General features: G+C 43.7%; 1 protein-coding gene across 2 annotated transcripts in view; it reads right to left on the bottom strand.

Annotated features, from left to right (window-relative positions):
- Positions 1–3554: 3554 nt before the first annotated feature.
- The window catches only part of LOC137281446 (potassium voltage-gated channel protein egl-36-like), a 53118-nt gene continuing 31478 nt past the window's right edge, over positions 3555–25194 (bottom strand). Inside the window, exons 2-3 of one of the 2 annotated variants that reach the window (XM_067812682.1) lie at positions 23599–24534; positions 3555–4005 (exon numbers count right to left, since the gene is read on the bottom strand). In XM_067812682.1, the coding sequence (XP_067668783.1) occupies positions 23599–24534 (936 nt within the window). In that variant the 3' untranslated portion in view covers positions 3555–4005. Of the gene's footprint in view, positions 4006–23534; positions 24535–25194 lie in introns of those variants that run through there. The other variant, XM_067812691.1, reaches the window with a different exon arrangement.

Raw genomic sequence — 25194 nt, 5'->3', positions numbered from 1 at the left:
AGCCAGGACTTTACAGGTGATTAGCGCTGAACTTTCAGAAAGCTGCCGTGTTAGGAAGTCTTCACGAGTTGCTTATAGCGCTGATGTACATGCATGTTTACAACAGGAGCTCATTTAGAGATGATGACGACGACGACGACGACGACGACGACGACGATGATGATGATGATGATGATGATGATGATGATGCCATACACCTGATCATAATTTAAGCTTTAACACAAGTACTTATCCCGTCGGTACTCCAGTTGGCACTATCAAACCATAGATGATCATTTCATTAAGCTTTTTCTTATGTATTCTTGTAACATACCACTGGGTAACTTCAACATATCCCATGACTGAGTAAGTGGGTTTTGTTGTACACCACACTCAAATTTATTCCAGCTATATGGCGGCAGTCTGTAAATAATCGAGTAAATAATCCGACAATACAGTGATCAACAACATGTGCTTCGTTCTACGCAATTCTGTTACGATGACATGTGTCAACCAAGTCAGCGAATCTGACAACCTGATCCCGTTAGCAGCCTCTTACGATAAGCATGGCTTACTGAAGATGAATTCTAATCCGTATCTTCACGGGTATATGAAGATATAAAGACGAAATTCCCGGATATTAGTGTCTCAAACTGTTTATTCAAAAAATACATATTAAAAGGACAACAACGCTTCACCATGTGGAGTTCGTGTCATAACTGGCTAACACTCAGTCAGCCCTGGTGTCTATAAAGCAAGGTTCTATTCTATTCATGATGTAGTACCTATATACCAATTGCCTTCTTGTAAAGGTGAGATGGGTTTTACACCACTTTTAGCAATATTCCAACAATACCACCAGGAATGAGTTTCAAAAATTGTACCCATGTGGGAATCGAACCAGGACCTTAGGTGTGATGAACGAACGCTTTAATCACTATGATACCCATAACCCATGTTAACATGCATATGGGCTCACTCATATAGGTCAGTAAACCGATACTATCGACGCAGCCAAAGACAATTTAACCCTATCTTGAAGTGAATATTTACTAATTCAGGTCGGACCAAACTTCATTTCCTGAATGCCACTGTCCTTTATATCTCTGTTAGAGTGTGGTCGTCATCACTATTATTAGCAACAGTACTTCAGAGACGTTAAGAAATGAACGTCTCTTAATATAAGAAAGGTCCCTGTTCCATACACTGGCCGTGGTGAAGACCTTTAGTTAACGTGTTCACTTGCTCCGCCTGATACCTGGGCTTTAATCCCAAAAGGGCTGATTTCTGATGACGCTTGTTCTACGTTGGGACTAACTTCCATATTTAGCGCAGACTTACGACAGCCATATCTCCAAGAAACCTTCCTCGTAGACCCTAACGTCTACGTTAACTAAAATATACTGAAAACCCATCTCATTAAAAGTAGTGTCGTGCGTGTTGTCTTTCAATAATTTGTTTTGAAAGATCGTGGTATCAAAATGTATTTTGCCGTTGTAGTAGGATACGCTGACCTAGTATCATCACTATTTCATAGTGATTCATCAACGTCCGTCGTATCGCATTGTGTCAGTCACTGCATTGTGTGGTCCAACATCGACTATTTCAAAAATAAATGCACACCTATGATATGGTCAGTGTAACAGTGTAATCTACGCTACTTTTAGCAGAGGTTTCTTGTGGATGTGGAAAATGTTTTGTCGCTTCTGTTCACCATTTTATGTCAATCAAAGGGGACAAATGAGGCTTTTGTTTAGATTGGCTACCCGAAGGTGGACAGGGTGGACTCCGGATTTACACCTCTGTAAAGGGAAAATATATAGAATTTCTTCATTGGAGTGACACATTGTGGATATACGTGAATTCGCTGAAGCATTAAGACAGCTTTCAAAGGGATAGTGGACGTTGACACAAATGAAACAAACATCACAATTCCGGTCAAACACACTGCGTCAGCATATCAAGTATCGTTTCTAATGATGTGTGTATATAAAAATATAATTTACATATCAAGTATGATATGTACCAGTGCATACACTAACACGTTTGCTGTATTGAAATGCAATAACAATACAATTATTATACAATACATTAGTATTGAAATACTAACAAGGTCGGTATTGTAATCAAAATAGATGAAGTCAACAAGGCTGATATATTGGAATCACGATAGTGAAGGTAACAAGGTTGATATAATGCAATCAAGTTAGATGCAGATAACAAGGTAGATATAATGAAATCAAGATAGATGCAGCAAACAAGGTTCTATGAGGATATACTGGAATCAACACGGATACAGCCAACAAGGTAAATATATTGAAATGAAAGTAGATGCAGTTAACAAAGTTGGTATATTGGAATCAAGACGGAAACAACTATGAAGATATACTGGAATCAACAGGGATACAGCCAACAAGGGAGATACATTGGAATCAAGATAGATACAGCTAACAAGGTTGGGATATTAGAATTAAGACGGAAGCAACTATGAAGATATACTGGAATCAACACGGATACAGCCAACAAGGGAGATATATTGAAATCAAGATAGACGCAGCTGAGAAGGTTGGTAAATTATAATCAAGACGGATGCAGCTGACAAGATTGATATTGGAATCAGTGTGGATTAAGATTGTAACTAAAAAAGAATATATATAGACGAAAGAAGTTGATGTATTGGATTAAGGAGGAAAATGCCATCATAGTAGATATATGATAATCACGCGACGCACGAAAGAAGATATACTGCAGTTCTGTGCTCATATAAAAAAGACGAATGCCGTTAAAAACTCAAATGTCATGAGGTCAAAAGCAAATATCTCATATTTGATATGGGAACATGTTTTACGCTAAAGTGACTGCACAGATAAGAGTTTGTATGCCAGTGGTCAGTGATTGTGACTTTTATCACAGGAGAGTGGAGATATGTAGTTTCTGTTCGTTGAATTACAGTCTAAATGTCATAGCAAACCTGTTAAAGAATTTCTCATATGTAAAGTGTGTCTATATTTTATTGATTTCCTTTTCTTTTTGCTATGTCGTGTTTAACCATGTCAGCTGCATACTGCAGTATGAACACTGATCACGACGCGTGTCATGCGATTAGGAAACCATTCAGTCGTCTGCAAATAAAGCATTGTTTGGATTATGCAGAATAGTGTAGTCTGATCGATAGGCTTTACAAAGCATTAAAACGTAGAAAAGCCTGCACATGAATACAACAAGACGGCGGCAGAGACGAAGTACAAAGTACAAAGTAACGTATGACAAGAGTAAACTGAGTGAACAATTTCAGTCTTTTTTTCATGACAAGTACATATTCTCCACGGAACAGATTACACTCGATGCGAGCAATATTTGTTTGGTGTTACGGCAAAGAGAATACACAGATTATACACAATCACAATTCTTGTGTAAATTCTTTACACATCTTTGACTAAACTTTATAGCAAAACTTTCAATAAATATCAAGGTGTTATGAAATAAATATCACTTCAACGTCTCATCGGCAAGAGTAGGTGAGACTTACTCCTTTTTTAGCAACATCATTACAAAATCAGAGCGCGGACGTGGGCATCAGCATCAACATGTTTGCAGAGATTCTGTCTTAGAAAACCACTTGTCAGAATAGGTCGTATTTACACATTGTCAGGTTTCTATCATACACATGACAGCAGAGGGACAGTTGTTGTTTCTGTCGACCTGCTACCATGCCATGAACAATCATTCGTCTGCCATCCAGTTTCGTTGTGCTTGCTGAAGGCGATGAGAGTCGCAGAACGAAGTTCGTACTGTGGAATATATACAGACTCGTCATTTGCACAGTCAGTCTTTCTTGAAACTGTTGTCTTGAAAACATTTGCCATCAGGTATCCTACAGCAAGCTTTATTCTGCTGTAAACACGGGGTGAGTGATAGGAAAGGCCATGGAATCCAGTTGTCATAGCAAACGAACCAGAGCTTTTGTCACAGCAAACGAGCTTCCGTGGCACTGAGCTTCCGTGGCACTGAGCTTCCGTGGGTATACTGAAATGTTAGATATGATCGACGTAGTAGTTAAACTTGATAAAGAGAATTTAAAAGTCGAATACATCATCTATTCAAATCCCCACTGACTACATAGCTGGGTCCACAAAAGACAGTTTAACAAATATCACTAACTGCAGACATTTATTGTCGACAACCCGTACCTTTAAATAATCTTTTCCTACATACTATCCGGATATGTCAAATAAGAAAGGATTATGTTTGCCTCAGGGTACGGGAAAAACGCAAACCGTTTTAAGCATTTGCGGAGAAAACGGGACAGGGATGTAGGAAAGTAACAAATTAGAGAGGAAGATGTGATCAAACATTTGTTTACGTCCATCCATATTAGTAATGGGGTCCATTTTGCTGTAGATTTGGTCTTGTCTCCAGATCAAAGTTTGATGTGGTTATATTTTATTAGCGGTATGGAAATAGTCTTATTGTAATATAAAGCTTGGTTATTATAAAAATGTGGATTTCATGGATGTTTAACTTTAGGTCGCAAGAGGAAATGATTCATATTTAAGTCTAATATGTTATACGTTCTATTTTCGTAACAAATTTTAATTTGTCGGCAAGAAAAAAATAAATGTAACAGTGTTGTACTTTCTAAATGGCAAATTGTACACAGTTTATCCTTTTTCAATCCTATTTTGTAAAGAAATTATTTTGATGGTGTGATACGGTGGATGAGTTTTTATCGGGAATAAGAACTTAAATTAGCATTTAATTTGAAGTTGTTTTTTCAAGACATTGAAATCTTTTAAGTGTCCTGTCTCAGTCATTAGGTTTTATACCTTTGTAGCTTTAGATCGCATTTTTACAACGCTCTTCGAAAATGTCAAGATAATGGAAGCATAGTCAAGGTCTGTGAAGGTCTATCGTGAATCAGTGTTGACTAACTGGAAGTTTGGAAAATGTTTCCAATCACAGTATAACCATTTGACGTCTATGAGCTGGAGAATCCCTGTCTGCATTTAACGTTTTCACGTACACCTGTTACTGAGCTCGGTATACCCGCGTCAGGCCAATAACTGGTAGACCAAGAGCCATCTCCAGTGCACAGCATCGCTACATCAGGGTCTGTCGCCTGTTTCAAACGCCGAGATAGATTAAGGGTGGTTACCGACGTCGAAATGAAGGTTTGGGGTCGAAATATGTTCAACTGATCAACATGTTGAGCATCGGAAGTGTGTTTGTGGGTCTTGCCAAATCCAACTCGCGGTGATCTAACTTGGTCGTGGTTCAAGGGGACTGACGACATAACGGTATAAACACACAGATAAACTCGATACATATGTACACGAACGTCTTCGGATCTAAACTAGAGCATCTCTGGGATAAACTCGATATATATGTACACGAACGTCTTCGGATCTCAATTAGAGCATCTCTGGGATAAACTCGATATATATGTACACGAACGTCATAGGCTTCAAGGCCTTCGGATCTTATCCCAGAGTATCTCTCGGATAAACTCGATATATATGTACACGAACGTCATAGGTTTCAAGGTCTCCGGATCTGAACTAGAGCATCTCTGGGATAAACTCGATATATATGTACACGAACGTCTTCGGATCTGAACCACAGCATCTCTGGGATAAACTCGATATATATGTACACGAACGTCATCGGATCTGAATAACAGCATCTCCTGGATAAACTCGATATATATGTCACAGGCTTCAAGACCTTTGGATCTGAACCAGAGTATATCTGGGATAAACTCGATATATATGTACACGAACGTCATAGGCTTCAAGGTCTTCGGATCTGAACCAGAGCATTTGTCGCTTACGATCTATAGATATGCACATGAACGTCATGGAAGTCCAGATCCTTGGATGTTAACTAAAGAATGTGTCGGTTAAACGCGATGGATGTGTACATGAACGTCTACACTCTCACATCTTTCCAGCGTGTTGCAAGAACAGTGGATGCAAATTCCATAGCACATGACACTATTAGTCTGCAACATGGAGGAGCTAAACACTCATAACTGTGGTCACACCAGGTTCTGACCTCTCGTGGATGCACTCTCGTGGGCAATCACTATTTCCTTGTAGTAATGACATTAAATGAAGTATGCACACTAGTAGTGAATCGATAAGTTTTACATTGTTGTATATCTCAATATATCACTTCATATGGACCACGATGTATCGATGTTTTACTTTGATTATTGCGATATCTGTTAAGAAGAAAAGACTTACGTCTCTTTGAGGATTAAAATAAATTCTTACATATTTTCCTTACATACATAAACGTTTTCTCGGAAATTCTTGCGTAGTGTGTGTGTGTGTGTGTGAGAGAGAGAGAGAGAGAGAGTGAGAGTGAGTGTGTGCATGTGTGAGAATGTGTGAGAGTGTGTGTGAGAGAGAGAGATCGTGTATGTATGTGTGTGCGTGAGAGAGAGAGAGATAGATAGATAAATAGATAGATGGCATTGGCGTTTTATCAACATTAAGATTTGGTCCGCGCATAAACTTAATTATCACTGATCCGAATGAACATTGAACAAGCTTGGCGGAATTTGACGAAATGCATCAAAATTGTTTTTCTGGTGATATTAAGGCTTTTCATAGGTGGTAATAATGATAAGAATTCAGTAGATTAGTTATCTACTTATCTACAAAACTCCAGATACTTGGTGTCTGCTCATGGCTCATTAACCTATTCAGGCAATGACCTACCTTTCAGCCGATCCGAATAGTTTCGTGTGAAAGTGAAACTAGACACCACAAACACCTCTGGTTACAATTCCATTCCTAGTTTCATAAGAAAACTATGAAACAAATGGTTACAAATGAATTTTGATTTCAAACTCAGCAGTATATCTATATATACTATAGATAAAAAGTAGTAGGTCTTCATTTTTATATTTACAATTAAGAATATTTAAGAGATTTATGGGAGCCAATCAATGTTGATATGATATTATTGAATGTTTTGAGAGTGCATCACCATTTGCACTTCCTCATAACCATAGTTATGTGGAATGTAGTCGCTTTTGAAAGATGATTGGTATACGGTATACAATTTGCAGGTATACGATTTTCATTTAAAATCAAACGACTAGAAACAAACACTAACAAATGTGTGGTGCAAGATGAGTGTCAAAATTAACGTTCTAAGTGAATTCTCGACTTTCTTGAAAAACTTCAAAATCAAGAATGGGACCCCATGCACGTGTATGGGGCTACTGCGTTGTGCACGTGCATATCATGAGTTGTGTTTAGGGGTGGTAACAGAGGGAAATGGTGGTGCGTTCATAGGATGTCTGTCCTTGAAATGTTTGTTAACGTTTACACTTCCTATCCATATTGAAAGTTCATTATGCCCTACTTTTTTTTAAAGAGTATATGATGTCGAGGTTTAGGCAGCATACTTTATCTAGGAAATCACAGACTGCCCCTTTTTGAGGAAGTCATAAAATAATTCACAATGCATCGGACATACTGGTAACACCTGTTATATGTTTTTGCGCTTATTCAAAGTAGTAGTATATACAATGACAGTTCTGGACCACTTTCAAGAAATGTCTCTACAAAGCCTTATTTAGTAAATAAGGCTTTGGTTGGGCCATTAGCTCTTGCTACTATTACCCCTACTACTTAACGTGTGTTGGAGGTAACACTGTGCCGTACGGTACGATCAATAATTCTTCTCTTACAAACCCCCTACCCGGCCCATCCCTCAAGTAGTATAAGTTAGGTTCGTCGGCTTTCATATCCACTTTATCTATGTTGTAAGTTTTGACTGACCATATAGGATCGGTGGCTCGCTTACGGCTATCACCCTCGTGTTCCCCCGGCTGGTATAGATACCTCACTAGGGCCCTATCTGGTATCTGTTTCTCCTTCCCACGCAATGGAGCGGCCGACTCTGCAACTATTGATTTTAGTTTGATAGCGTCTGCCGGTTTCTTACCGGTGAGACGGGTGACTTCATGGTTGATTGCCGACACCACCTTGGGTAACCTCGTGACCCATTCAGTCGATCGTTTTCCAGGGGTGGCCATCTCCCTAGCATACTGATGGCCGAACAAGCGCTCAGCCAAAGTCCTATTAAATCTCTCAACTATGGCTTGGCTGCGATGGGCTCCGGCCATGCCACGCCTGACCTTTGTATCGTGTTTGGCTAGCAGTTGTGACACGGCACCCATGAACTCCCGTCCGGCGTCAACTTGCAGCTCTGTTGGCCACGTCAGCGGACTGCGTTTGTATATGCGTTCGAATCCTCTGGCTACCTGGGCCGAATCTTTCGTGGTCAAGGGTTCGGCTTCCTTGTAACGACTGGCTACGTCCACTACGGTTAAGGCATACTTGTACCTCTTGTCGTGGGGTAGGAACAGTAGGTCTGCCTGGTGAACGCTATTAGGTGTGTTAATGCCGAACCTCCTTCTAGGCACGTAGCGTGGTGCCGGCAAATAGATCTGCCACAGGGCTTGTTTTTCAAGCCACGCTTTGGCTTCCTCCGGGGGTACTCGCGCTATTTTAGCTAGCTTATCTACTGCGCTAGCTCCTTTCCAGTACCCACGCGGGCTGTAGTAAATAGCCTCAAATTTTTTCATGTCCATACGCGTATGTGTTTATCCCATCAATAGCTATCCAACGTTTCGTGTCCATAGGCGACAGGGACGTCTTGTTTATAGTCAGTCCGTATATCTTATGTCCATCACTTCTAAGTGTGTTCATTTTATGTCTAAAGGTACGGGTCTTGAACAGGGCTTCCTTGAATCTGGCGTGTTTGATGTGTTGTTTCACCACATACTTCTTAACCCCCTTAGCCTTCCGGATCTCACTATTGTCGGCTTTCAGTATGGAGTACATCTTAGGTCTCAAACCTATGTACTCGGCTATGGGCGTGCCAGCACACTCGTCCTTCATCTTACCTAGGACCTTTTTATTTACCGTACTGTGTATGGCATGGGTCTTAGGGTAGTTGCTGGTGTCGTATAAATCGAGGTGTTTTTTCATGTCCTCGTACACGTCCTCGGTTCGAATCTCCATCAGCAGGGAATCCGTGTCAGTGTACAGCACTTCACACCTGTCACCGTACTGTTTCTTGAGCTCGTTGTAGTAAAAGTCGTACATCAGGTGTTTGGATAAATCGAGGATGCTCATCCCCACGTAAACAGGCCGGTTGAATTTTATGTGGCTTTTCTTCATGTGTAGGGCAACCAGGTTGTCTGTGAATATCTTACTACGGTTGAATGCCGGACTGGCTATCAATCTCCTGAGCTTGTCTTCCTCACTTGACCAAACCAGCTTCACGGTCACGCGTTTCCTCAGGTTCTCCATAGTCTTACCAAACACCGAGTTGTTCATGAGCTTGTAGAGATTTTTCTCAAAATCACTGGTGGCTTTTTTCCGTAGGTCTGTGTTCATTCTGATGTAGGGCTCCATCCATGGGCTCTGGTCGAACATGAGCACCCTGTGTATTTTGGTCAGCCTCATACCCAACGACACGTACAGCTGTAGGTTGCGATAGTGAACGATGTATTTGGTCTTATTCATTAAGTTAGGCACGAGTTTTTCAACGTCTGTCACACGCCCACCTGACAAGTTATGTTGGTACTCAGACATCCAGTCTGGGTTAACCCTCATACGTTCGGGGGCCAGGGGGTAGCTGTTATGTGATGTGTGTAATTCCTTGGTATACTCTAAGTCAACCTCGAGGATATACCCTTTGTTCGAATCTGGTGCAACCCCCATAACATCAACGTGGGGTACCCATTCGAATCCCCCTGTAGGTAGATACTGACTCATGGCCCAGCCGTACAGGTTGTTTGCGTCGAGGTAGAGAATGTGATTGGTTGGTTTGTTAGGATCGTAACCTTTCACGTATTGATTATTTGCTTTCGCGTATCGTTTGGATGCCATGGAAATCCCACCTCGCAAGCCTTTCTCAATGAATAGGTGCATGTCGTAATCTGTGAGCAATTCCAAATTAACTCCGGTCTTTTTAAGCAAGGCGTCCCACGACAGACCTGGGCTGGTGTAATACCATGCGGGGTCGAGTTTATACTGCTTGAAACACGTCCGCCTAAACGTTTCAAACACGTCGGCTAACAGCAGTACATCTGTCCTCAAGTACAGGTCGTGATAATCACCCAGGTTCTTACAACCCAGTTTATTCCATACGTTAGTCGCGTGCGAGTAATCATCTCGTGAGACGGACGCCACATTCAGCTTGCTATAAAAGCAGTCAATAGGGGGTAGTCTGGTCTCGGTGAACTTGGTCCAACTATCCATGTACTCATAGGGGTACACACCCTTTCTCATAAGCAGGGGTCTAGTCTCGGCGTCTGTGTATCGATCGGTGATAGGGAAGGTATTGTTGGCCTTGACCAGATTGTCGAGTGACGACAGGAGGAACTGAAACGAGTCAATGAACCTAAGTCCGTTTAAGCTGAAGGAGATGTATCTCTCCATGTTGTTGGGGATGCACGTTATATTACCATCGATTTTCGCGATGGCCTGCATGATCAAGTGTGAGTCGTACCCTCTCAAGTTGTGAAAGACAACGGGGATGTTTATTGTCTTAGGGTTGATTTTAAGCTTGAGGTTGCACGCGTTGTGAGCGGCGCCTCTATACTTACCAGTTATGTGGCAGTGATCTCTCACCGAATCACCGTTAAGTGGTGAGTCACACACGTGACAGTTAGTGCTACTAGCGTGAGCTAACTTGTCGTCTTGGGTCAGACGCATGGGAGCGATTTTATACAATACATTCCTAATAATTTTTTCTTCCTCCTGCAAACACTTTAGAAACCTTTCAGCCGCGTCAGGGCCCCTATACACTACCGGAGCTTTCGTTTCCCCGTCACAACGGACGACAATGTATCCAAACGAACAGGCTTTATGCTCGTGTGTCTTGTGGGTGAAGCTACCACTGGGGGAATCCCCACCCACAACCAAGGCTTCGAAGTCGGCGTATATGATATAAGGCACAGACATTTGGTTCTTGTGGTTACTGAATTTTAGGATATTATCACCTTCCTTAGGCATGTCGACTCGTATGGCCGTCTGCCCCACACCTTGACAATCATCCCGGTGGGATTCTAATAAATCAGCTCGACTGAAACCGTGTAGGCATCGTACACAAAAGTGTTTTTCCCCATCGTGTTTCGACTGGTCGTGCAACAACCGGCTGAGATGTTTTATCCACGTGTAGTGATACTTTTCACCTCGTTGGATCATGAATATATTGATAACTTGGCGATCCTTCACCGGGCTGACCCTGTGTACTATTGTTGTGTTACCTTCGTGCCCAAAGACATTTATAGCCAGATTATTCTGTTTTTCTACTTTAGTGATCTGGGATATGGGGGTGGGTTCATCTATACCATCCCAGTTGAGCCCATCGTCTTGGGGATAGCTAGAAAGCCTATCTGAATGAGTGCCAGCTGGAAATAAGGCTGACCTGATAGCTAACCTCAGGCAATCGTTTCCTCTATTCTTAACGTTTACTATGGCATGTTTGTTCCTATAGTAGGGAGGCAAGGCTAGGTATGACCCGCCTCTGAACGGCACGTAGTTAGCTATGTCTAGATAAACATTATCGATTTTATCTACAACCCACCCGGACCCCAAGTGTGTGTAGCGTTCTAGGTATTCTCGTATCTGCTGAAAACTGGTATCGATTGATGTATCAATGGTCTCTGTATGTGTGACGACCTCTTGTTGACCTCGGAAGTAAGGCTGAACATATTCAGTGGTACTCCCAACCTGCTTATCGAGCGACATTTTCACTGTGATCTGAAACTTGATACTTCCTAGGTTATTTAGTTCCTGGTTGACCTTATCAGCTATCAGAGGCTTGATATCTGTAATGTCTATGTTTCTATCAACGTGCATGCGCCAACCTCTCAAATAGTTGCCTACAGCGCGCTCAGTGCGCACGAACTGTAGGTCAATAGCTCTATTCTGTCGTAATAATTCTACAAGCTGTGGTTTTCTCATACGGGAATACCCGCCTAAACCCAAATCGTGTGCCTCGGCTTTCAGTTGTTTTACAGTGGGAGGTTTTGCTACGGGGGCATGTGATAACAATGCGGTTAACCCGGCTCTCCCCAGGTTTGAATAACCCGTGTATCCAAGCTGTTTTGCTTGAGCTTTTAATTGTGTTACCGTAGGAGGGGCTTCTAAACCTAGTAATCTCAACAATGCTGACTTCCGCATTCGAGAATACCCGATCACACCTCTCTGTTTTGCGACCCGCTTGAGCTCGCGTACAGTAGACATAGTGTTTACACCTAAGAGAACCAATGTCTAATTGGTTCACAGTAAAGGGAGATAACCCTTTCACGCATTGGAGTCTATCTTGAGCAGTCGCCTACGTTCTTTTATGTAGCCTTTTTTATTCTCGTAGATGAGTTGATGTCTGACTACGTTCGCTCCGTGAGCTTTACATAGACAGTAGTGCCCTTTAACCCCGATACCACACACAGAACACGTGTAGTTAGGACTTCCCATATGGAAACAACAGAACCCCTGATTCCTGCATTTCCTACCACAGGCCTCGGTCTTCCCCATAAGTATGTATTCGCATCGGTATGGAGCGGGTCTCATGTTTACTTATATAGGTATTTTAATTTAATTGCTTCGCAACCAACGCAGTAGCTGCTATACCCAACACTATGAAGCCCAGTTCACGATTCATTTGTCCCTTGGATGGTGTGTAGTACTGAGCGAGTGTGGGTTTATTGAGCGGTTCCAATTGTTTACCAGTTAGTAGGTAGTATTCTTTCATTGCTTCATCAACATCGTTGAATGTTTGAACGGCATGGTTTTCACGCTGGAGTTGTTCATTAATGAAATCGATCCTCTGGAGGCGTTTTTTAGCGTAATCGGCCTGTGCTCTTTGTAATTTCTCAGTAGCGAGATCGTGCCGCTTCCTTTCTTCCTGTATTTCAGCCGCGTGATCATCTCGTAGTTTCGAGAAGAGGAAATTACTCCCGGAAAATGCCAGGGCATTCACTAACGCCCCACCGACCATCATAGCTATCGTGGCCATCCCTATATTTATTTCATTATATTTTCAGGTATGATCCCTTGTTTTACTAGGATGTCTTTTGTGGCCATCGCCATACCAAGGTTCATTATGAGCATACCCATATCCTGCAGGTTGAAATCTAGCTTGATAGTTGGTTGTTTAAGCACCATTTTAGTCAACCGAGCGTACCCTACAGCTAGACTGGCTACCACTGTGGCGTGGTATGCGTCGTTGACGAACGTTTTCCCCTCAGACATTATGTATATGATATAAAATATTAAAATTATAACATGATATGCGGGTCTACCGTGGGGGTGGGGGGCTCACTGTTGGGTGGGGGCTCACTGTGGGAGGGTACCCCCACGTATAACCACGAGATAGCCAAGGCAGCAGTTACACCTACAACCAACAACAGTCGGGTTGGGTTGGTCACTTTATGTTGGTTACACCACTGTTTTTTACCGGCAGCTACTCTCTTAGGATTCTTCTGTCTGGTTACTGTTTGTGAAGGGGTCACTTCCCTCACTGTGGGGGTTTCCCCCAGTGGGGTTTCCCTCACTGTTGGGGGTTCCTGTGAAGGGGTCACTTCCATCACTGTGGGGGGTATCACCTCGGGAGCAGCATCCATCTATACTATTATTATTATTTTTTCTCTCAAATTGACAATGTTTTGCCGTGATAATCGCCGCCGTCACTGGAGCCAACAACATACCATATTTGTGGTACAGCCCGCAGCTGATAGAGCTCACGGCGTGTTCGATAAAAGGGTCTTTCTCGAGGTCTTCCCACAGGTAAAGTCGGCGCTCTGGTGGAATGGGAAAGAAGTATGATACAATACCGGTGTATATCTGGGTCATAGCCGATCCTATTGTCTTTGTCATTTCTGCTCCGAGCCGGGACTCGTATCTAGCGTACAGCTTATCGATTTCTTCGGCTGACATTTTGTGACTTTTATCCGGAGTGTAGTCTCCAAAGTAATGTTTGGCTTTGCCGCCAACAGCCAACGCCACCAGTTTCTCTCGCTTGTCATCAGTGGGGCCTGCCGGCGGCGTGGGGGAACCCTCCACAGACAATTGTTCGAGCAATTCCTCACACTCCATCTTATAATATAACAAGTAAGATTTAGTTTTAACTATATAATACCCGATGCAGACAAAAACACAGAGAAATGAAGGTTAAGTTGCACACGACAAACACTTCAAATATCATAGCTATATACTTAGCTTTGCTTAGCTTTGCTTAGCTTTGCTTAGCTTTGCTTAGCATACTATATATGCTACTGGTTGGTCGGTCTTTAGCACGAGCTTAGCGTGTTTAGTTTCAGCGAGTTGTTTCTTCACCCGTTCCCGTTCTAATTTACTCATCACATCGTTCTCTCTCAAACACTCCTCGAACGAATCCCTGTCCTTGCAGTGAAATAAGGCCACCCATCGCGTCTGCTCCCTGAGGTCTTTCAACACCGAGTTGAACTTCTGCGTTAGCACCCAGACGCTGTGATTTGCATGCCGGCCGGAGAAGGCCAGGTACGATAGCATGTCTCTCTTTTTTGTTATCTCGCGATTAGCGCTGCAGTCGTCCAGTATGAACAGCGTCGGCTCCCCTTTAAATTTCTCGTGAAGAGCTTTCAACCAGTCCTGCAGGCGTGTTCCAGGGTCGATTTTGTGTACGTCCGGGTCCGTCATCACCCAAGGTCGCGCGTACGTTTTATTCATGCTCAGAGTAGGGCACATGATAACGATGTTATCGAACACATTCTTGTAGTAACTCTCCAACATATCCAACACGAAAACGGTCTTCCCACAGCCAGTCTGCCCGCACACTATGGCGCAGTGTGGGTCAGTGGGTAGTTGTGGCAGTTTATTGTTGGGGGGTGTGGGGGGGTACCCCCCATCAGTAGATGGCTTGCACGAATCTCCCATTGTCTATATTAAGTTGCGCGTCCATAATAACGTACAGATATAATTTCAACTTACCAGCGGGTTGAGCCTTCTTAGTAAACTGGATGGTTATCCCTTCGCTGCCGTTATCTATACGGCGCCCGCTACCGTGCAGTTTATCATCATCCGTGGATCGCATGTCCAACCATAGGGCGTACTTGGTGGTCAGGTATTCACCGATCTGCACGGAGCCTAGGTCCAGGTCCTTTGTTATGTAGTCCCCCACTGGTAGCTTTTTTATCTCATCCCACTGCTGGTGTGGTCTCATACCATGACTGAACAGCTGGTTGGGCACGCCCTCGATGGTAACTTCCACCTTTTCAATCTCGGGGTTGAAAAACTTCTCGCTGTCCCTCCGGAATGGATCGTAATACTCCACGGGGACGACCAGGATACCTTTCATCGATCGCGCCGGCACGTTCAGGTTGATATTCCACACAGTGTCGCTCTTATCTCGCACGACTGATCTATGCCTCAGTACGCGATCGTACAGGATAGCCATCTTCCCAGAGTACTGGCTTCGAACCTGCCTGGCCAGCTCCGGGCTAGTGACCATGTCGAACTCCAGAGAGATGTTGTCTATGGCATAACTGGCCTCATCACCGTTCGGCGTACGCACTACTTTGCTATAGTCGTTAAACGTGAGCTCGTATTCGAGCCTATCACCCAACGGCGCGTGTCCCGTGAGCAACTCGAAGTCTAGCGGCACGCAGAATCGATTCCCGTATGCTCGAGCGATGGCCTTTTCACCGTCCGATAGCTTGTCTAGCTGGTCTTGCGTGAAGGCATACCCTATGCGCGACCGGGTTGATTTGCTGATACCCTGGTACACATCATTGACTCGTTCTCCCTCGCTTTTCCAGAGATCCCTGTAGCAGTGAAACACGTCGCTGTCGTCGATGCTCAGCACCTCGTTACCGCTGATCTTGACGGTCGTTTTCTTGATGATGGCTCGACCCACGTTCCGCACTAGCTCGCATTTGTCGTTGTTGGAGGTCAACGTGATATTGAACGCCAGTCGAACAGTGCCTGGTACAATGAGGTCATTCTCACCAAGGTTTGGAAATCTAACCAGCAGAGTTTGATTCTGGTCTATCTTGCTGGGATTGTTGGTGATGGTCACCGACTGTCGCACGGCTCTGGCCCCTAATGGCTCTCTCAATCTTCTGAAAGGATCTAATTTTCTACCGTACATTGTTATATAAATGAAATATATTTTTAATACTAATGGATGAAGACATAGATATGACGGAGATGTCGGGCGATAGTGCCCAGGCATTCGATGATGACCAGGAGACCTCATTCAGTACGGGCCTACAGCCGGCTGTCGACGCAGTTGAGACCTCATTATCGAAGCAAAGGGCCGAACTCATTAAGGGCGCCGTCGACGATTATTACAACGCAATTGAAACTAGAGACAACATCAAGCAGCCGGGAAGGGAACATTCCAAGTTTACCCTCATCAATAAAACGCTGCGTTTGAAGGCTCACCCGGATGCCGATCTCGGGAATAAAAGCACGGGAAAACCGCTTGCCTTATCAACATTGGCCAGAAAATATGGGATTGACTTTATCCGCGATAAACTAGGCTTAGAATATTACGGTGGCACGCGACCTAAGATTCCTCCGGAGTTAGTTCAAAGTCTGGAAGGCATCAGGGACGCCCCATCGGATCAAAACATGACTTATGATATTAAAAAGGTGTTGGCCGACTACGAGAACGAGCCCTTCCCGGGGCTCAAAAGTACCTTTAGGGAACTGCGGGGGTTGGACCTGTTAATGCAAACCATTCGTGGTCATCTCTGGAAAAGCACGGCCAAAATGAGTGAGATAGACGACCACATCGCCTATGAAAGGAAAAAACTCGGTGAAACTGAGGACGAGGCTCTGAAAGCCCCCATCGAGAAACGAATACGTGATGTGGAAGAGGAAAAGAAGGTCTGGCTGGAGACAGCATTCTCCTTCAAAGAAAAGCTTCGATCCCAGGTCAGCCGTATACGGGAAACCATCAATCAAGTCCTCCACCGAGACACCACGTTAGCAGACAGGATTCGGATATTATTCCGGGAGCAAGGCATCACCATCGCCAGTATTCTGACTTTGGTTTCATCATATCAACCCTGGTGGTGTCACTGGTGGGAGGAACCCCTGTGGGGCCTGCCGGCGGCGGGGGAACTCCAAGTGGCGGTGGGGGTGTTAAAGACTGGATAAAAAAACTCGGGGAAGGCCTAGCTAAACTGGCTGGTAAAGCCGCCGAAGCCCTTCCCGGCATCCTGGGTAGCATCGTCTCGTGGTTGTTGAGCGCTCTGTCTAAAACTGCCATGTGGCTCAGTCAAAACCTGTGGGCAGCCATCGTCGCCGTGGCGGGTCTGGTGTACGTAGCGGCTAAGAAATCTTTAACCAAATAAGTCCCAAAGTTACCCCACCAACCACCAGGGCCGTTTTATTATCAATATGCTGCTGATAGGGGGGTACCCCCACATGTATATGGGGGTGTGTTGGGGGCACATGAACTTTAGACTCCGGGGGTGGCGCCACTATACCCTTTTCACGTGGTGGGATGTGTGGGATATAGGGGGTGTTAATATCGGGGTTGATACCCAACTTTTGGTCCGCCGTGGCTATGACTATTTTGTTGTTATAACCCACCACTTTTTTTATTCTCAGTTGCATATCACTCGGAGCCATGTACAACCCCACGCCGAACACGTAATTGACTTTCGATCTGGCGTATTCTAACACGTTTTGGTAACGGTCGATGGCCCTCGGGAGATCAACTGGAGAATTGATAGCATCCTCAACGTTGGAAACGAATTGTGTCTGAGCGTCGTAAGCAGTTCCCTTACCGAGGATGTTGGAACGCGTCATCGACTGTGCACCCAACAGCGCCCACACGTACGTTCGAATCGAGTCGTTCAAGCGTATTGTACCAGCACGAGTGAATCCTTTCGATGTTTTTGAGATCATTTTAGTCCAGGCTGTGGCTGCATCAGGATTGGTTTGCTTTATACAGCTGACATGGATCTTTTCATTCGTTGTGGGGCCTGTAAATGTATGACGGTTTGGGTTGTATGAACCATCTTTAGAACCGGCATAATATGTTCCGGACCTGTAGAAGTACACGAGAACTATACCGAGACCATGGTTCACACCAGGAAGGCGAAAGTCTTTATTCGTTGGAATCTCAAACTCCCCACAAATACGTTCATAAGCGCGTCTATCATAGCCGTTATTCGTCATACTCCACCCTATATCTTGGGGAAGAGGAGCCTTTATTTCCTTTAATATTCGTCTCGTTTGATAATAAATATGAAACAAAATAACTGCCTTACTCAGTTCGTCTATACCGTAGTCTGGTGTCACACCCGACCCTGTCGTCGCACACCACACAGCAAAGTTGAGTTGGTTCTGCCAAAACTGCATTGGGTTTTGATTCCAGTTTACCACCGCCTGATCGTTATTAACGGACACGATATATTTTTCAAAGATATCAATAAAGGTTGTTTTAAACCCCGTACCATCTGCATTCACCACGATTTTCAAGTGTGCTAAATCCATATTATAATATATAATTCATATATTATAATATGTACATAACACTTCCAGGAATAACGAGCGGTGAGGCCGTTCAGCTGACGCACGCGATCGATAACACGTCAGGTCAACTCGAAGTCGCACTCTGCGATATCACCTACCTACCGCAATGGACTAACATTAATATCAGCAACAATAAGCTGTTCGTTAGTGGAACTCGCAGCCAGATAACTGACGGCTACTACAGCGTGTGCTCTCTAAACGACGAGGTCTTCAAACCCCTGGGAGCCGAACTCAAGATGAACGACTCAAACGGTACAGTGGTGTTAATCAACAACGGAAGAAACCCCTTGAGGCTCGGCCGACCATTAGCGAGGATACTCGGTATGTCTCCTGACGAGATAAAACCAACAACAACCGTCACAGGCACGAAGTTACCCGACCTAGTACCGTACCGAGAGCTGTACATTCATCTCGATCAGGTGAGCACAACGTATAACATTCAAGGAGGTCACCCTTCCACTATACTGAGAGCAGTGCCGGTGAAAACTGAGAAATACAACGACGGTAGAACCGAGTTGTTTTCACCACGACAGTATAAGAGATTAATCCAGGGAAACATACCTGAGCTGACAATATCGGTGTTAGATATAAATCATAATCCTGTAAATATAGGATACCTCAGCTTAACGCTTCATGTAAAATGACCAGCGCACAAGGGCCCGGAGTGAAAAAATGCGTCAATATCGGGATCTCCGACCTTGGAGACACGCGCGGTTTCGACGCTCCCGGAGTAGATGGTAAATCGTACGCCTTGCAACTGAAAAACAACATTTACAAACGCGTTGAAATCCCCTCCGGTGGAACCCTAAGTGATATAGTAGATACCACAAGAGCAACAGTCAACACTAAGTACGCCCTTGTCAACACCGGTAATAATAATTGGATAATATACCCATCGTTCGGGGGTAAACTGTTCGACTTAGACGATGTTGAGAGCACTACCGTCGTCCAAAACAAACCATATATGCTCGTCTTCACCGAAGATGACAAGTGGGTGTTGTTACCCAATAATGACGACTGGTTTCTCAATATTAGACTCGTCTCTCCCTACGTGTTTACTGATAACAAAGACAACCACCTAAACAAAGTCGTGAACAATGGAACCCTGCTCATGGCTTACGTCCCAACTCAGAGACGTAGCGTAGTCGTCAGCCCACTCAACACTATGGCAGCCCACATGCTATCGAGTAAACCAGCCATACAAAACGTGAAATTGCAGTTGGTGTCTGAATTCGAAGGTGTGGTCACTATACTAGAGAGTCTACCGGCAAACTCAACACTGATCATCAAAGTCTACCTAGGGGAACCATCGGGGAATGATGTCGAGATCGTGAAGGGGATCAAACTCGGGTGGGTGAAACGACACCAGTATCAAGTTTGCAACGTTTACGTGCGGGTGGGTGTCGGCTCAACACCAGTCTGCAGGGGGTCAACGTGATCGTGGAAAACAAGATATCACTAATCAATATCTTCCTGCCTGACAACATACACTTCATGGGTATGAAGTTCACCCCTGAATTATTATCAGAAAACCAGTTGGAAATTATATCGTAATAGTATAATAATGACCAGTCATCGTCCCAACACTACGCTTAACGACTTAGGAGATACGGAGGGATTCGATCAGCCTGGTGAGGAAGATGAATTATACATCCTGCAATTCAAAGACAACGTGTACAGACGGATGTTGTTATCAGATTTTAAAGAGCCCAAATGGCTGATCAACTTAACACTCACCTCACCTTATATCACATTAACCGAATTGGGGCGTATCTCTAAGATTAGGAACAACGGTATCTGGCCCGGGGATTTCATTCCGGAGAGGGGATTAAGAAAAACTTACAAAAATGGGTTAACGTCTTCATTCGAAAATAAATTAACATTTAGTAATCCTGAAATAATATTCCCCCCTTTCACACTCATCATAGAAGTCTTCTTTGAGTATTCAGACAATGGAGACCCCCCAATAGTACACCAAATTTTACCCGGGGTGTTAATGAGCTGGTTTAGCATACACAAAGGCAAATATTGTCGTATTGTTATACAACAGGATACCACGGGTCCTATAAACCACGTAATAAGCCTCCTGGGGGTTTTTATTACAACAGAAAAATCTATTAACCTCTCACCTATTACCCTGAGTGGTAGTTTAGAACTTATAGACTTCAAATTCATTGATAGGTTTTTAACTGAAACCCAATTAAAATATCTTTCAAAATATACATTATAGGATGGGTCTGTACCCAGTCGTAGAGGAAGTAGCGAAGACGCTGGAAACCGTAGATGGCTTCCGCTTGAGGCAGTTATGTGATGTGAAACGTCAACTAGAACAAGACCGTGACACGCGGAAAGCACTATGTAAAAAGTACAATAGAGCTTTCAATATCGTGGACGGGCTGACACTACCCTTATGGCAACCAGCATGGGACTAGGGGCGGCAGGCGTTGGGTTGTTAGCTACCATCGTGGCTGCACCTATAGTGCTAGGTATTGAAATAACAGCTGGGGTGGCAGGGTTAGCAGGATTGGCGCTTAAGTTAGTATCACGCAGACTTAATCGTAAGGCATTGAAACACGACGAGATCAGGGTTCTGGCCGAAGCAAAGCTGAACACAGTGAGTGAGCGTATTTCCACGGCACTCTCTGATAGTAAGATCTCAGAAGAGGAGTTTCGTTCAATCCTCTCTGAACTCAAAAAATATAACGGAATGAAACAAGATATTCGATCCAAGTCTCGTAAGTCTGCTATCAGCGAGGACGAGAAAAAAAAGTACATAGAACAGGGGATACAAAAAGCCCAGCAAGCCTTTATTATGAACACCAAAGAGATCGTAGGCAGTTCACGTTAAACTGTTTCATCGATATAAACGTGACATAGGCACAGACGTTAAGTAGTAGGGGAACACGAGGGCGATAGCCGTAAGCGGGCCACCGATCCTATATGGTCAGTCAAAACTTACAACATAGATAAAGTGGATATGAAAGCCGACGAACCTAACTTGTACTACTTGAGGGATGGGCCGGGTAGGGGGTTTGTAAGAGAAGAATTATTGCTCGTACCGTACGGCACAGTGTTACCTCCAACCAATACACGGTAAACTGTTTCATAGACACCCAACCTTTTTGTAGTAGGGGTAATAGTAGCAAGATCTAAGGTCCCAACCAAAGCCTTATTTACTAAATAAGGCTTTGTAGAGACATTTGTTGAAAGTGGTCCAGAACTGTCATTGTATATACTACTAAAGTAGAAAAATCTATTAACCTCTCACCTATTACCCTGAGTGGTAGTTTAGAACTTATAGACTTCAAATTCATTGATAGGTTTTTAACTGAAACCCAATTAAAATATCTTTCAAAATATACATTATAGGATGGGTCTGTACCCAGTCGTAGAGGAAGTAGCGAAGACGCTGGAAACCGTAGATGGCTTCCGCTTGAGGCAGTTATGTGATGTAACGCAGAATACGATTGCTCTATTATTATTTCTGTACCAGACCGCCAAGCCTTTCAAGCGGCAGTGCCTCGTTTTGAGATTTTGTCCATTTCCAGGTTTCCGTTTGTCGCTGTACGACAGTGCACGTTGTACGACGTGTTTGCAGGGATTGGAAGGAGCGTATTGTTGCAATATGCAAGTGCTTACATATACCAAATCATACTGATTAATACGTATGTATCCAGTTAAGTGAATTAGTCTACAAAATCTGGACTGGTTATCGCACTAAGTGGCGCAAATGGACGGAACCCAGTAAACAGGAAACGAGACTGGTCTGTAATCAATGTTTTGACTTCCACCACACCATGCAGACACACATACCACGCCACACCATTCAGACACACACACCGCGGCACATCACACTATACACACACACCACACCACGCCACACCACAAAATACACACGCGTTACGCCACACCACACACTTTACCATAAAGGACCCACACAGACCACGCCTGGGGATTCGTGATTTGAATTCGTTTTCAGCCTATGTTCGTCGTAAGAGTGAGTAAGTTTAGTTTTACGCTGCACTCTAAATATTGCGGTTATATGGCGGCGGTCAGTATATATTCGAGTCTGGACGCGACAGTCCAGTGATGAACAGCATGAGCATCGATCTACGCAATTGGGATATGATGTCATGTGTCAACTAAGTCAATGAGTCTGACAACGCGATTCGTTAGGCGCCTCTTACGACAAGCATGGGTTAATGAAGATCAACTCTAACCCGGAATTGATTACCAGAAACATCGAGTAAAGAAGCTTGTGTTGTTACATCGATGATGAATTTCTCCACTAATTCGGGGGAACCAACTGAAAAAAACATGTAGATGAACTGCACGAGCTCGAGGGTGATGCATCAAATTGCTGAAAATCATGTGCAAATATTTTGGGTTTTGTTTTGTTATGACTTTGCCAGTTTTCTCTGAGCTTCATACGCCAGTTCATGAACGTACACAATACCTTCAAACGGTAAGGATATTTTGAAAAAGCTACTTTAGAACAGCGATTCAAGTTAGTGGCTGCATTTACAATAGTGAGTCTAAACACTATTTTATTTAGTCCTAATTATCCTCTCGCTATGAATGAAATATTGTCGATGTGACGCAATAATTTAACTCATTCACTCTCCCGCTGACTAATATGAGAGCACACTTCATATGCTATTTTGACGACATTTAAATCAGATCTGTCCTCATGACGACGTAACTGAAGGCAATACAACCCTTTATACTTTACATTATCAGATGATCTCTAATAATTAAGATGACTGTGTTTATGAATTATTATCAAACAGTGATGTTTACGAACAGGTGAGCATGTCATGTCCCACCATAAGCTGTCGTCACAAACGCATGCAAAGGCTGATCAATTATTCAACTGGAAACATACAGAAACACCGCGTGTTCATGTGAAAACGGGGATGGCAGGGTAGTCTAGTGGTGAAAGCGTTCATACGTATGTTTTCGGGAGATCAATTGATCCGTTGTGCACGGGAAAAGTTAGAGAACTGGATCAGACATCAAAGTATCGTTTTGTATACGTCCCGTCAAAACTTACTCAATAGTTCCGGTTCTGTGGCTTCGTTGTTATCATTTTTATCTTGGCCTTTGTTGACAGAGAGTTGGGATCCATTGGATTGGATGTGTACTGGTGTATAACAGGAACGTTTGCCATCCATCCTATCTTCTTCAGAGGAGTGTTTTGGTTCCCCCTTTGCCTTTGCTGTCGTTCCTCGTTTCGAGACTGAAAATTGTTGAAATTGGCGGCAATGATAGCGATGGGCATTGACAACACTACCAAACCGCATATAGCACAGAAAGTCCCTATAGTGCGCCCGATACCAGACAACGGGTAAAAATCACCGTATCCAACAGTAGTCATCGTAACGATTGCCCACCATATTGAAACAGGGATGTCGTGGAAAGAGTTGCTGTGAATCTCCACCACGTAGATGACGCAACCGTAGATGGTGGCAGTCAAGAAGAACGACATCACCATCAGAACCAGTTCGTTAAGACTTGCCTTGATTGCAAGGACGATAACGTTGAGAGACGAGTAACGTTGTGATAGGCGAAAGAACCGGAGGATTCTGAGAACAAGAAGAAGCTTCAATGTCCCGTATGTCCAATAGGTGTAACCCTCCCCGTCCAGAAGCTCATCCCCCATCGTCATTTCCATAACGAATGCAGCCCATGCTACCAGAACAAGGATGAAATTGATGACGTTCGTGAAGCTCTTGTAGAACCTGCCTTTGTCGGGTACACAGATGAGATAGAGGAGAATCTCAATAGTGAAGACCACCACACATGCCACGTCCAACCAGTACAGCTCTGGGCGCATGTTTGTCTCGTGATACATGCGGATCTTTGGGTTGGTGATGTTGCGCATGTTGGGGCTGACATCGGTCCTGGCCACTCGGAATGTAGGATGTGACTGGGCGCAGAAGAGGCTTACTGAGATGAACACCAAGAACATGTAGAAGGTACTCCAGATCTGCAACAGACAAGGAATGAGTGACTGTTCATGACATAAAATATCTTGTTTTGTTTTGTTTCTTTGCTGTTTAAAGGCGGACTCAACTATCATATCTAACGAACCAGGGAATTGCGGGTTTTCTGTCCATAGTGAATACATGTCGTTAAGACCGACTGTTGTAACAGTGATCAACTGAACCACCTTCCAGAACGCCATCCTATAAATTTGTCGAAATCAGTCATGTAGTCATCGCTAAATGAAGAATACAGAATTTAGTGTTCACCAGACTGAATGTTTTGTCACCAAATATGCCAGTTTCTATATGCGCGCCTCGCGTTGTAAAAGATAGTCTATTAAATAGTTTGGATAGATATTCGATATCTGGTACGGAACACGCATTTAAGTCATTCAGAAGCATTAAACATGTGATAAAGACTAACACTTTTAACAAAATTAAACATGTGTTAAAGACGAACACTTTTAACAAAATATCGACACACATATACTAGTATTCACACACAAGCTCAAGTCGTCGCCCAATGCATGCATCCTTGTACTACTTTACCTGAATACATGCATCTCCGCCCTCTGTCCCACCTAACACACATACCTAACCATATGAACACATCTATGCCAAACGTCGTGTGTCCCTACACAGGACAAACCTGTCACACTGAT

Source organism: Haliotis asinina, chromosome 1 (genome assembly GCF_037392515.1).
Source record: "Haliotis asinina isolate JCU_RB_2024 chromosome 1, JCU_Hal_asi_v2, whole genome shotgun sequence".
NCBI classification, from domain to species: domain Eukaryota; kingdom Metazoa; phylum Mollusca; class Gastropoda; order Lepetellida; family Haliotidae; genus Haliotis; species Haliotis asinina.
The sequence above is the reverse complement of the archived record's forward strand: the minus strand, read 5'-3'. Positions and strand labels throughout refer to the sequence as shown.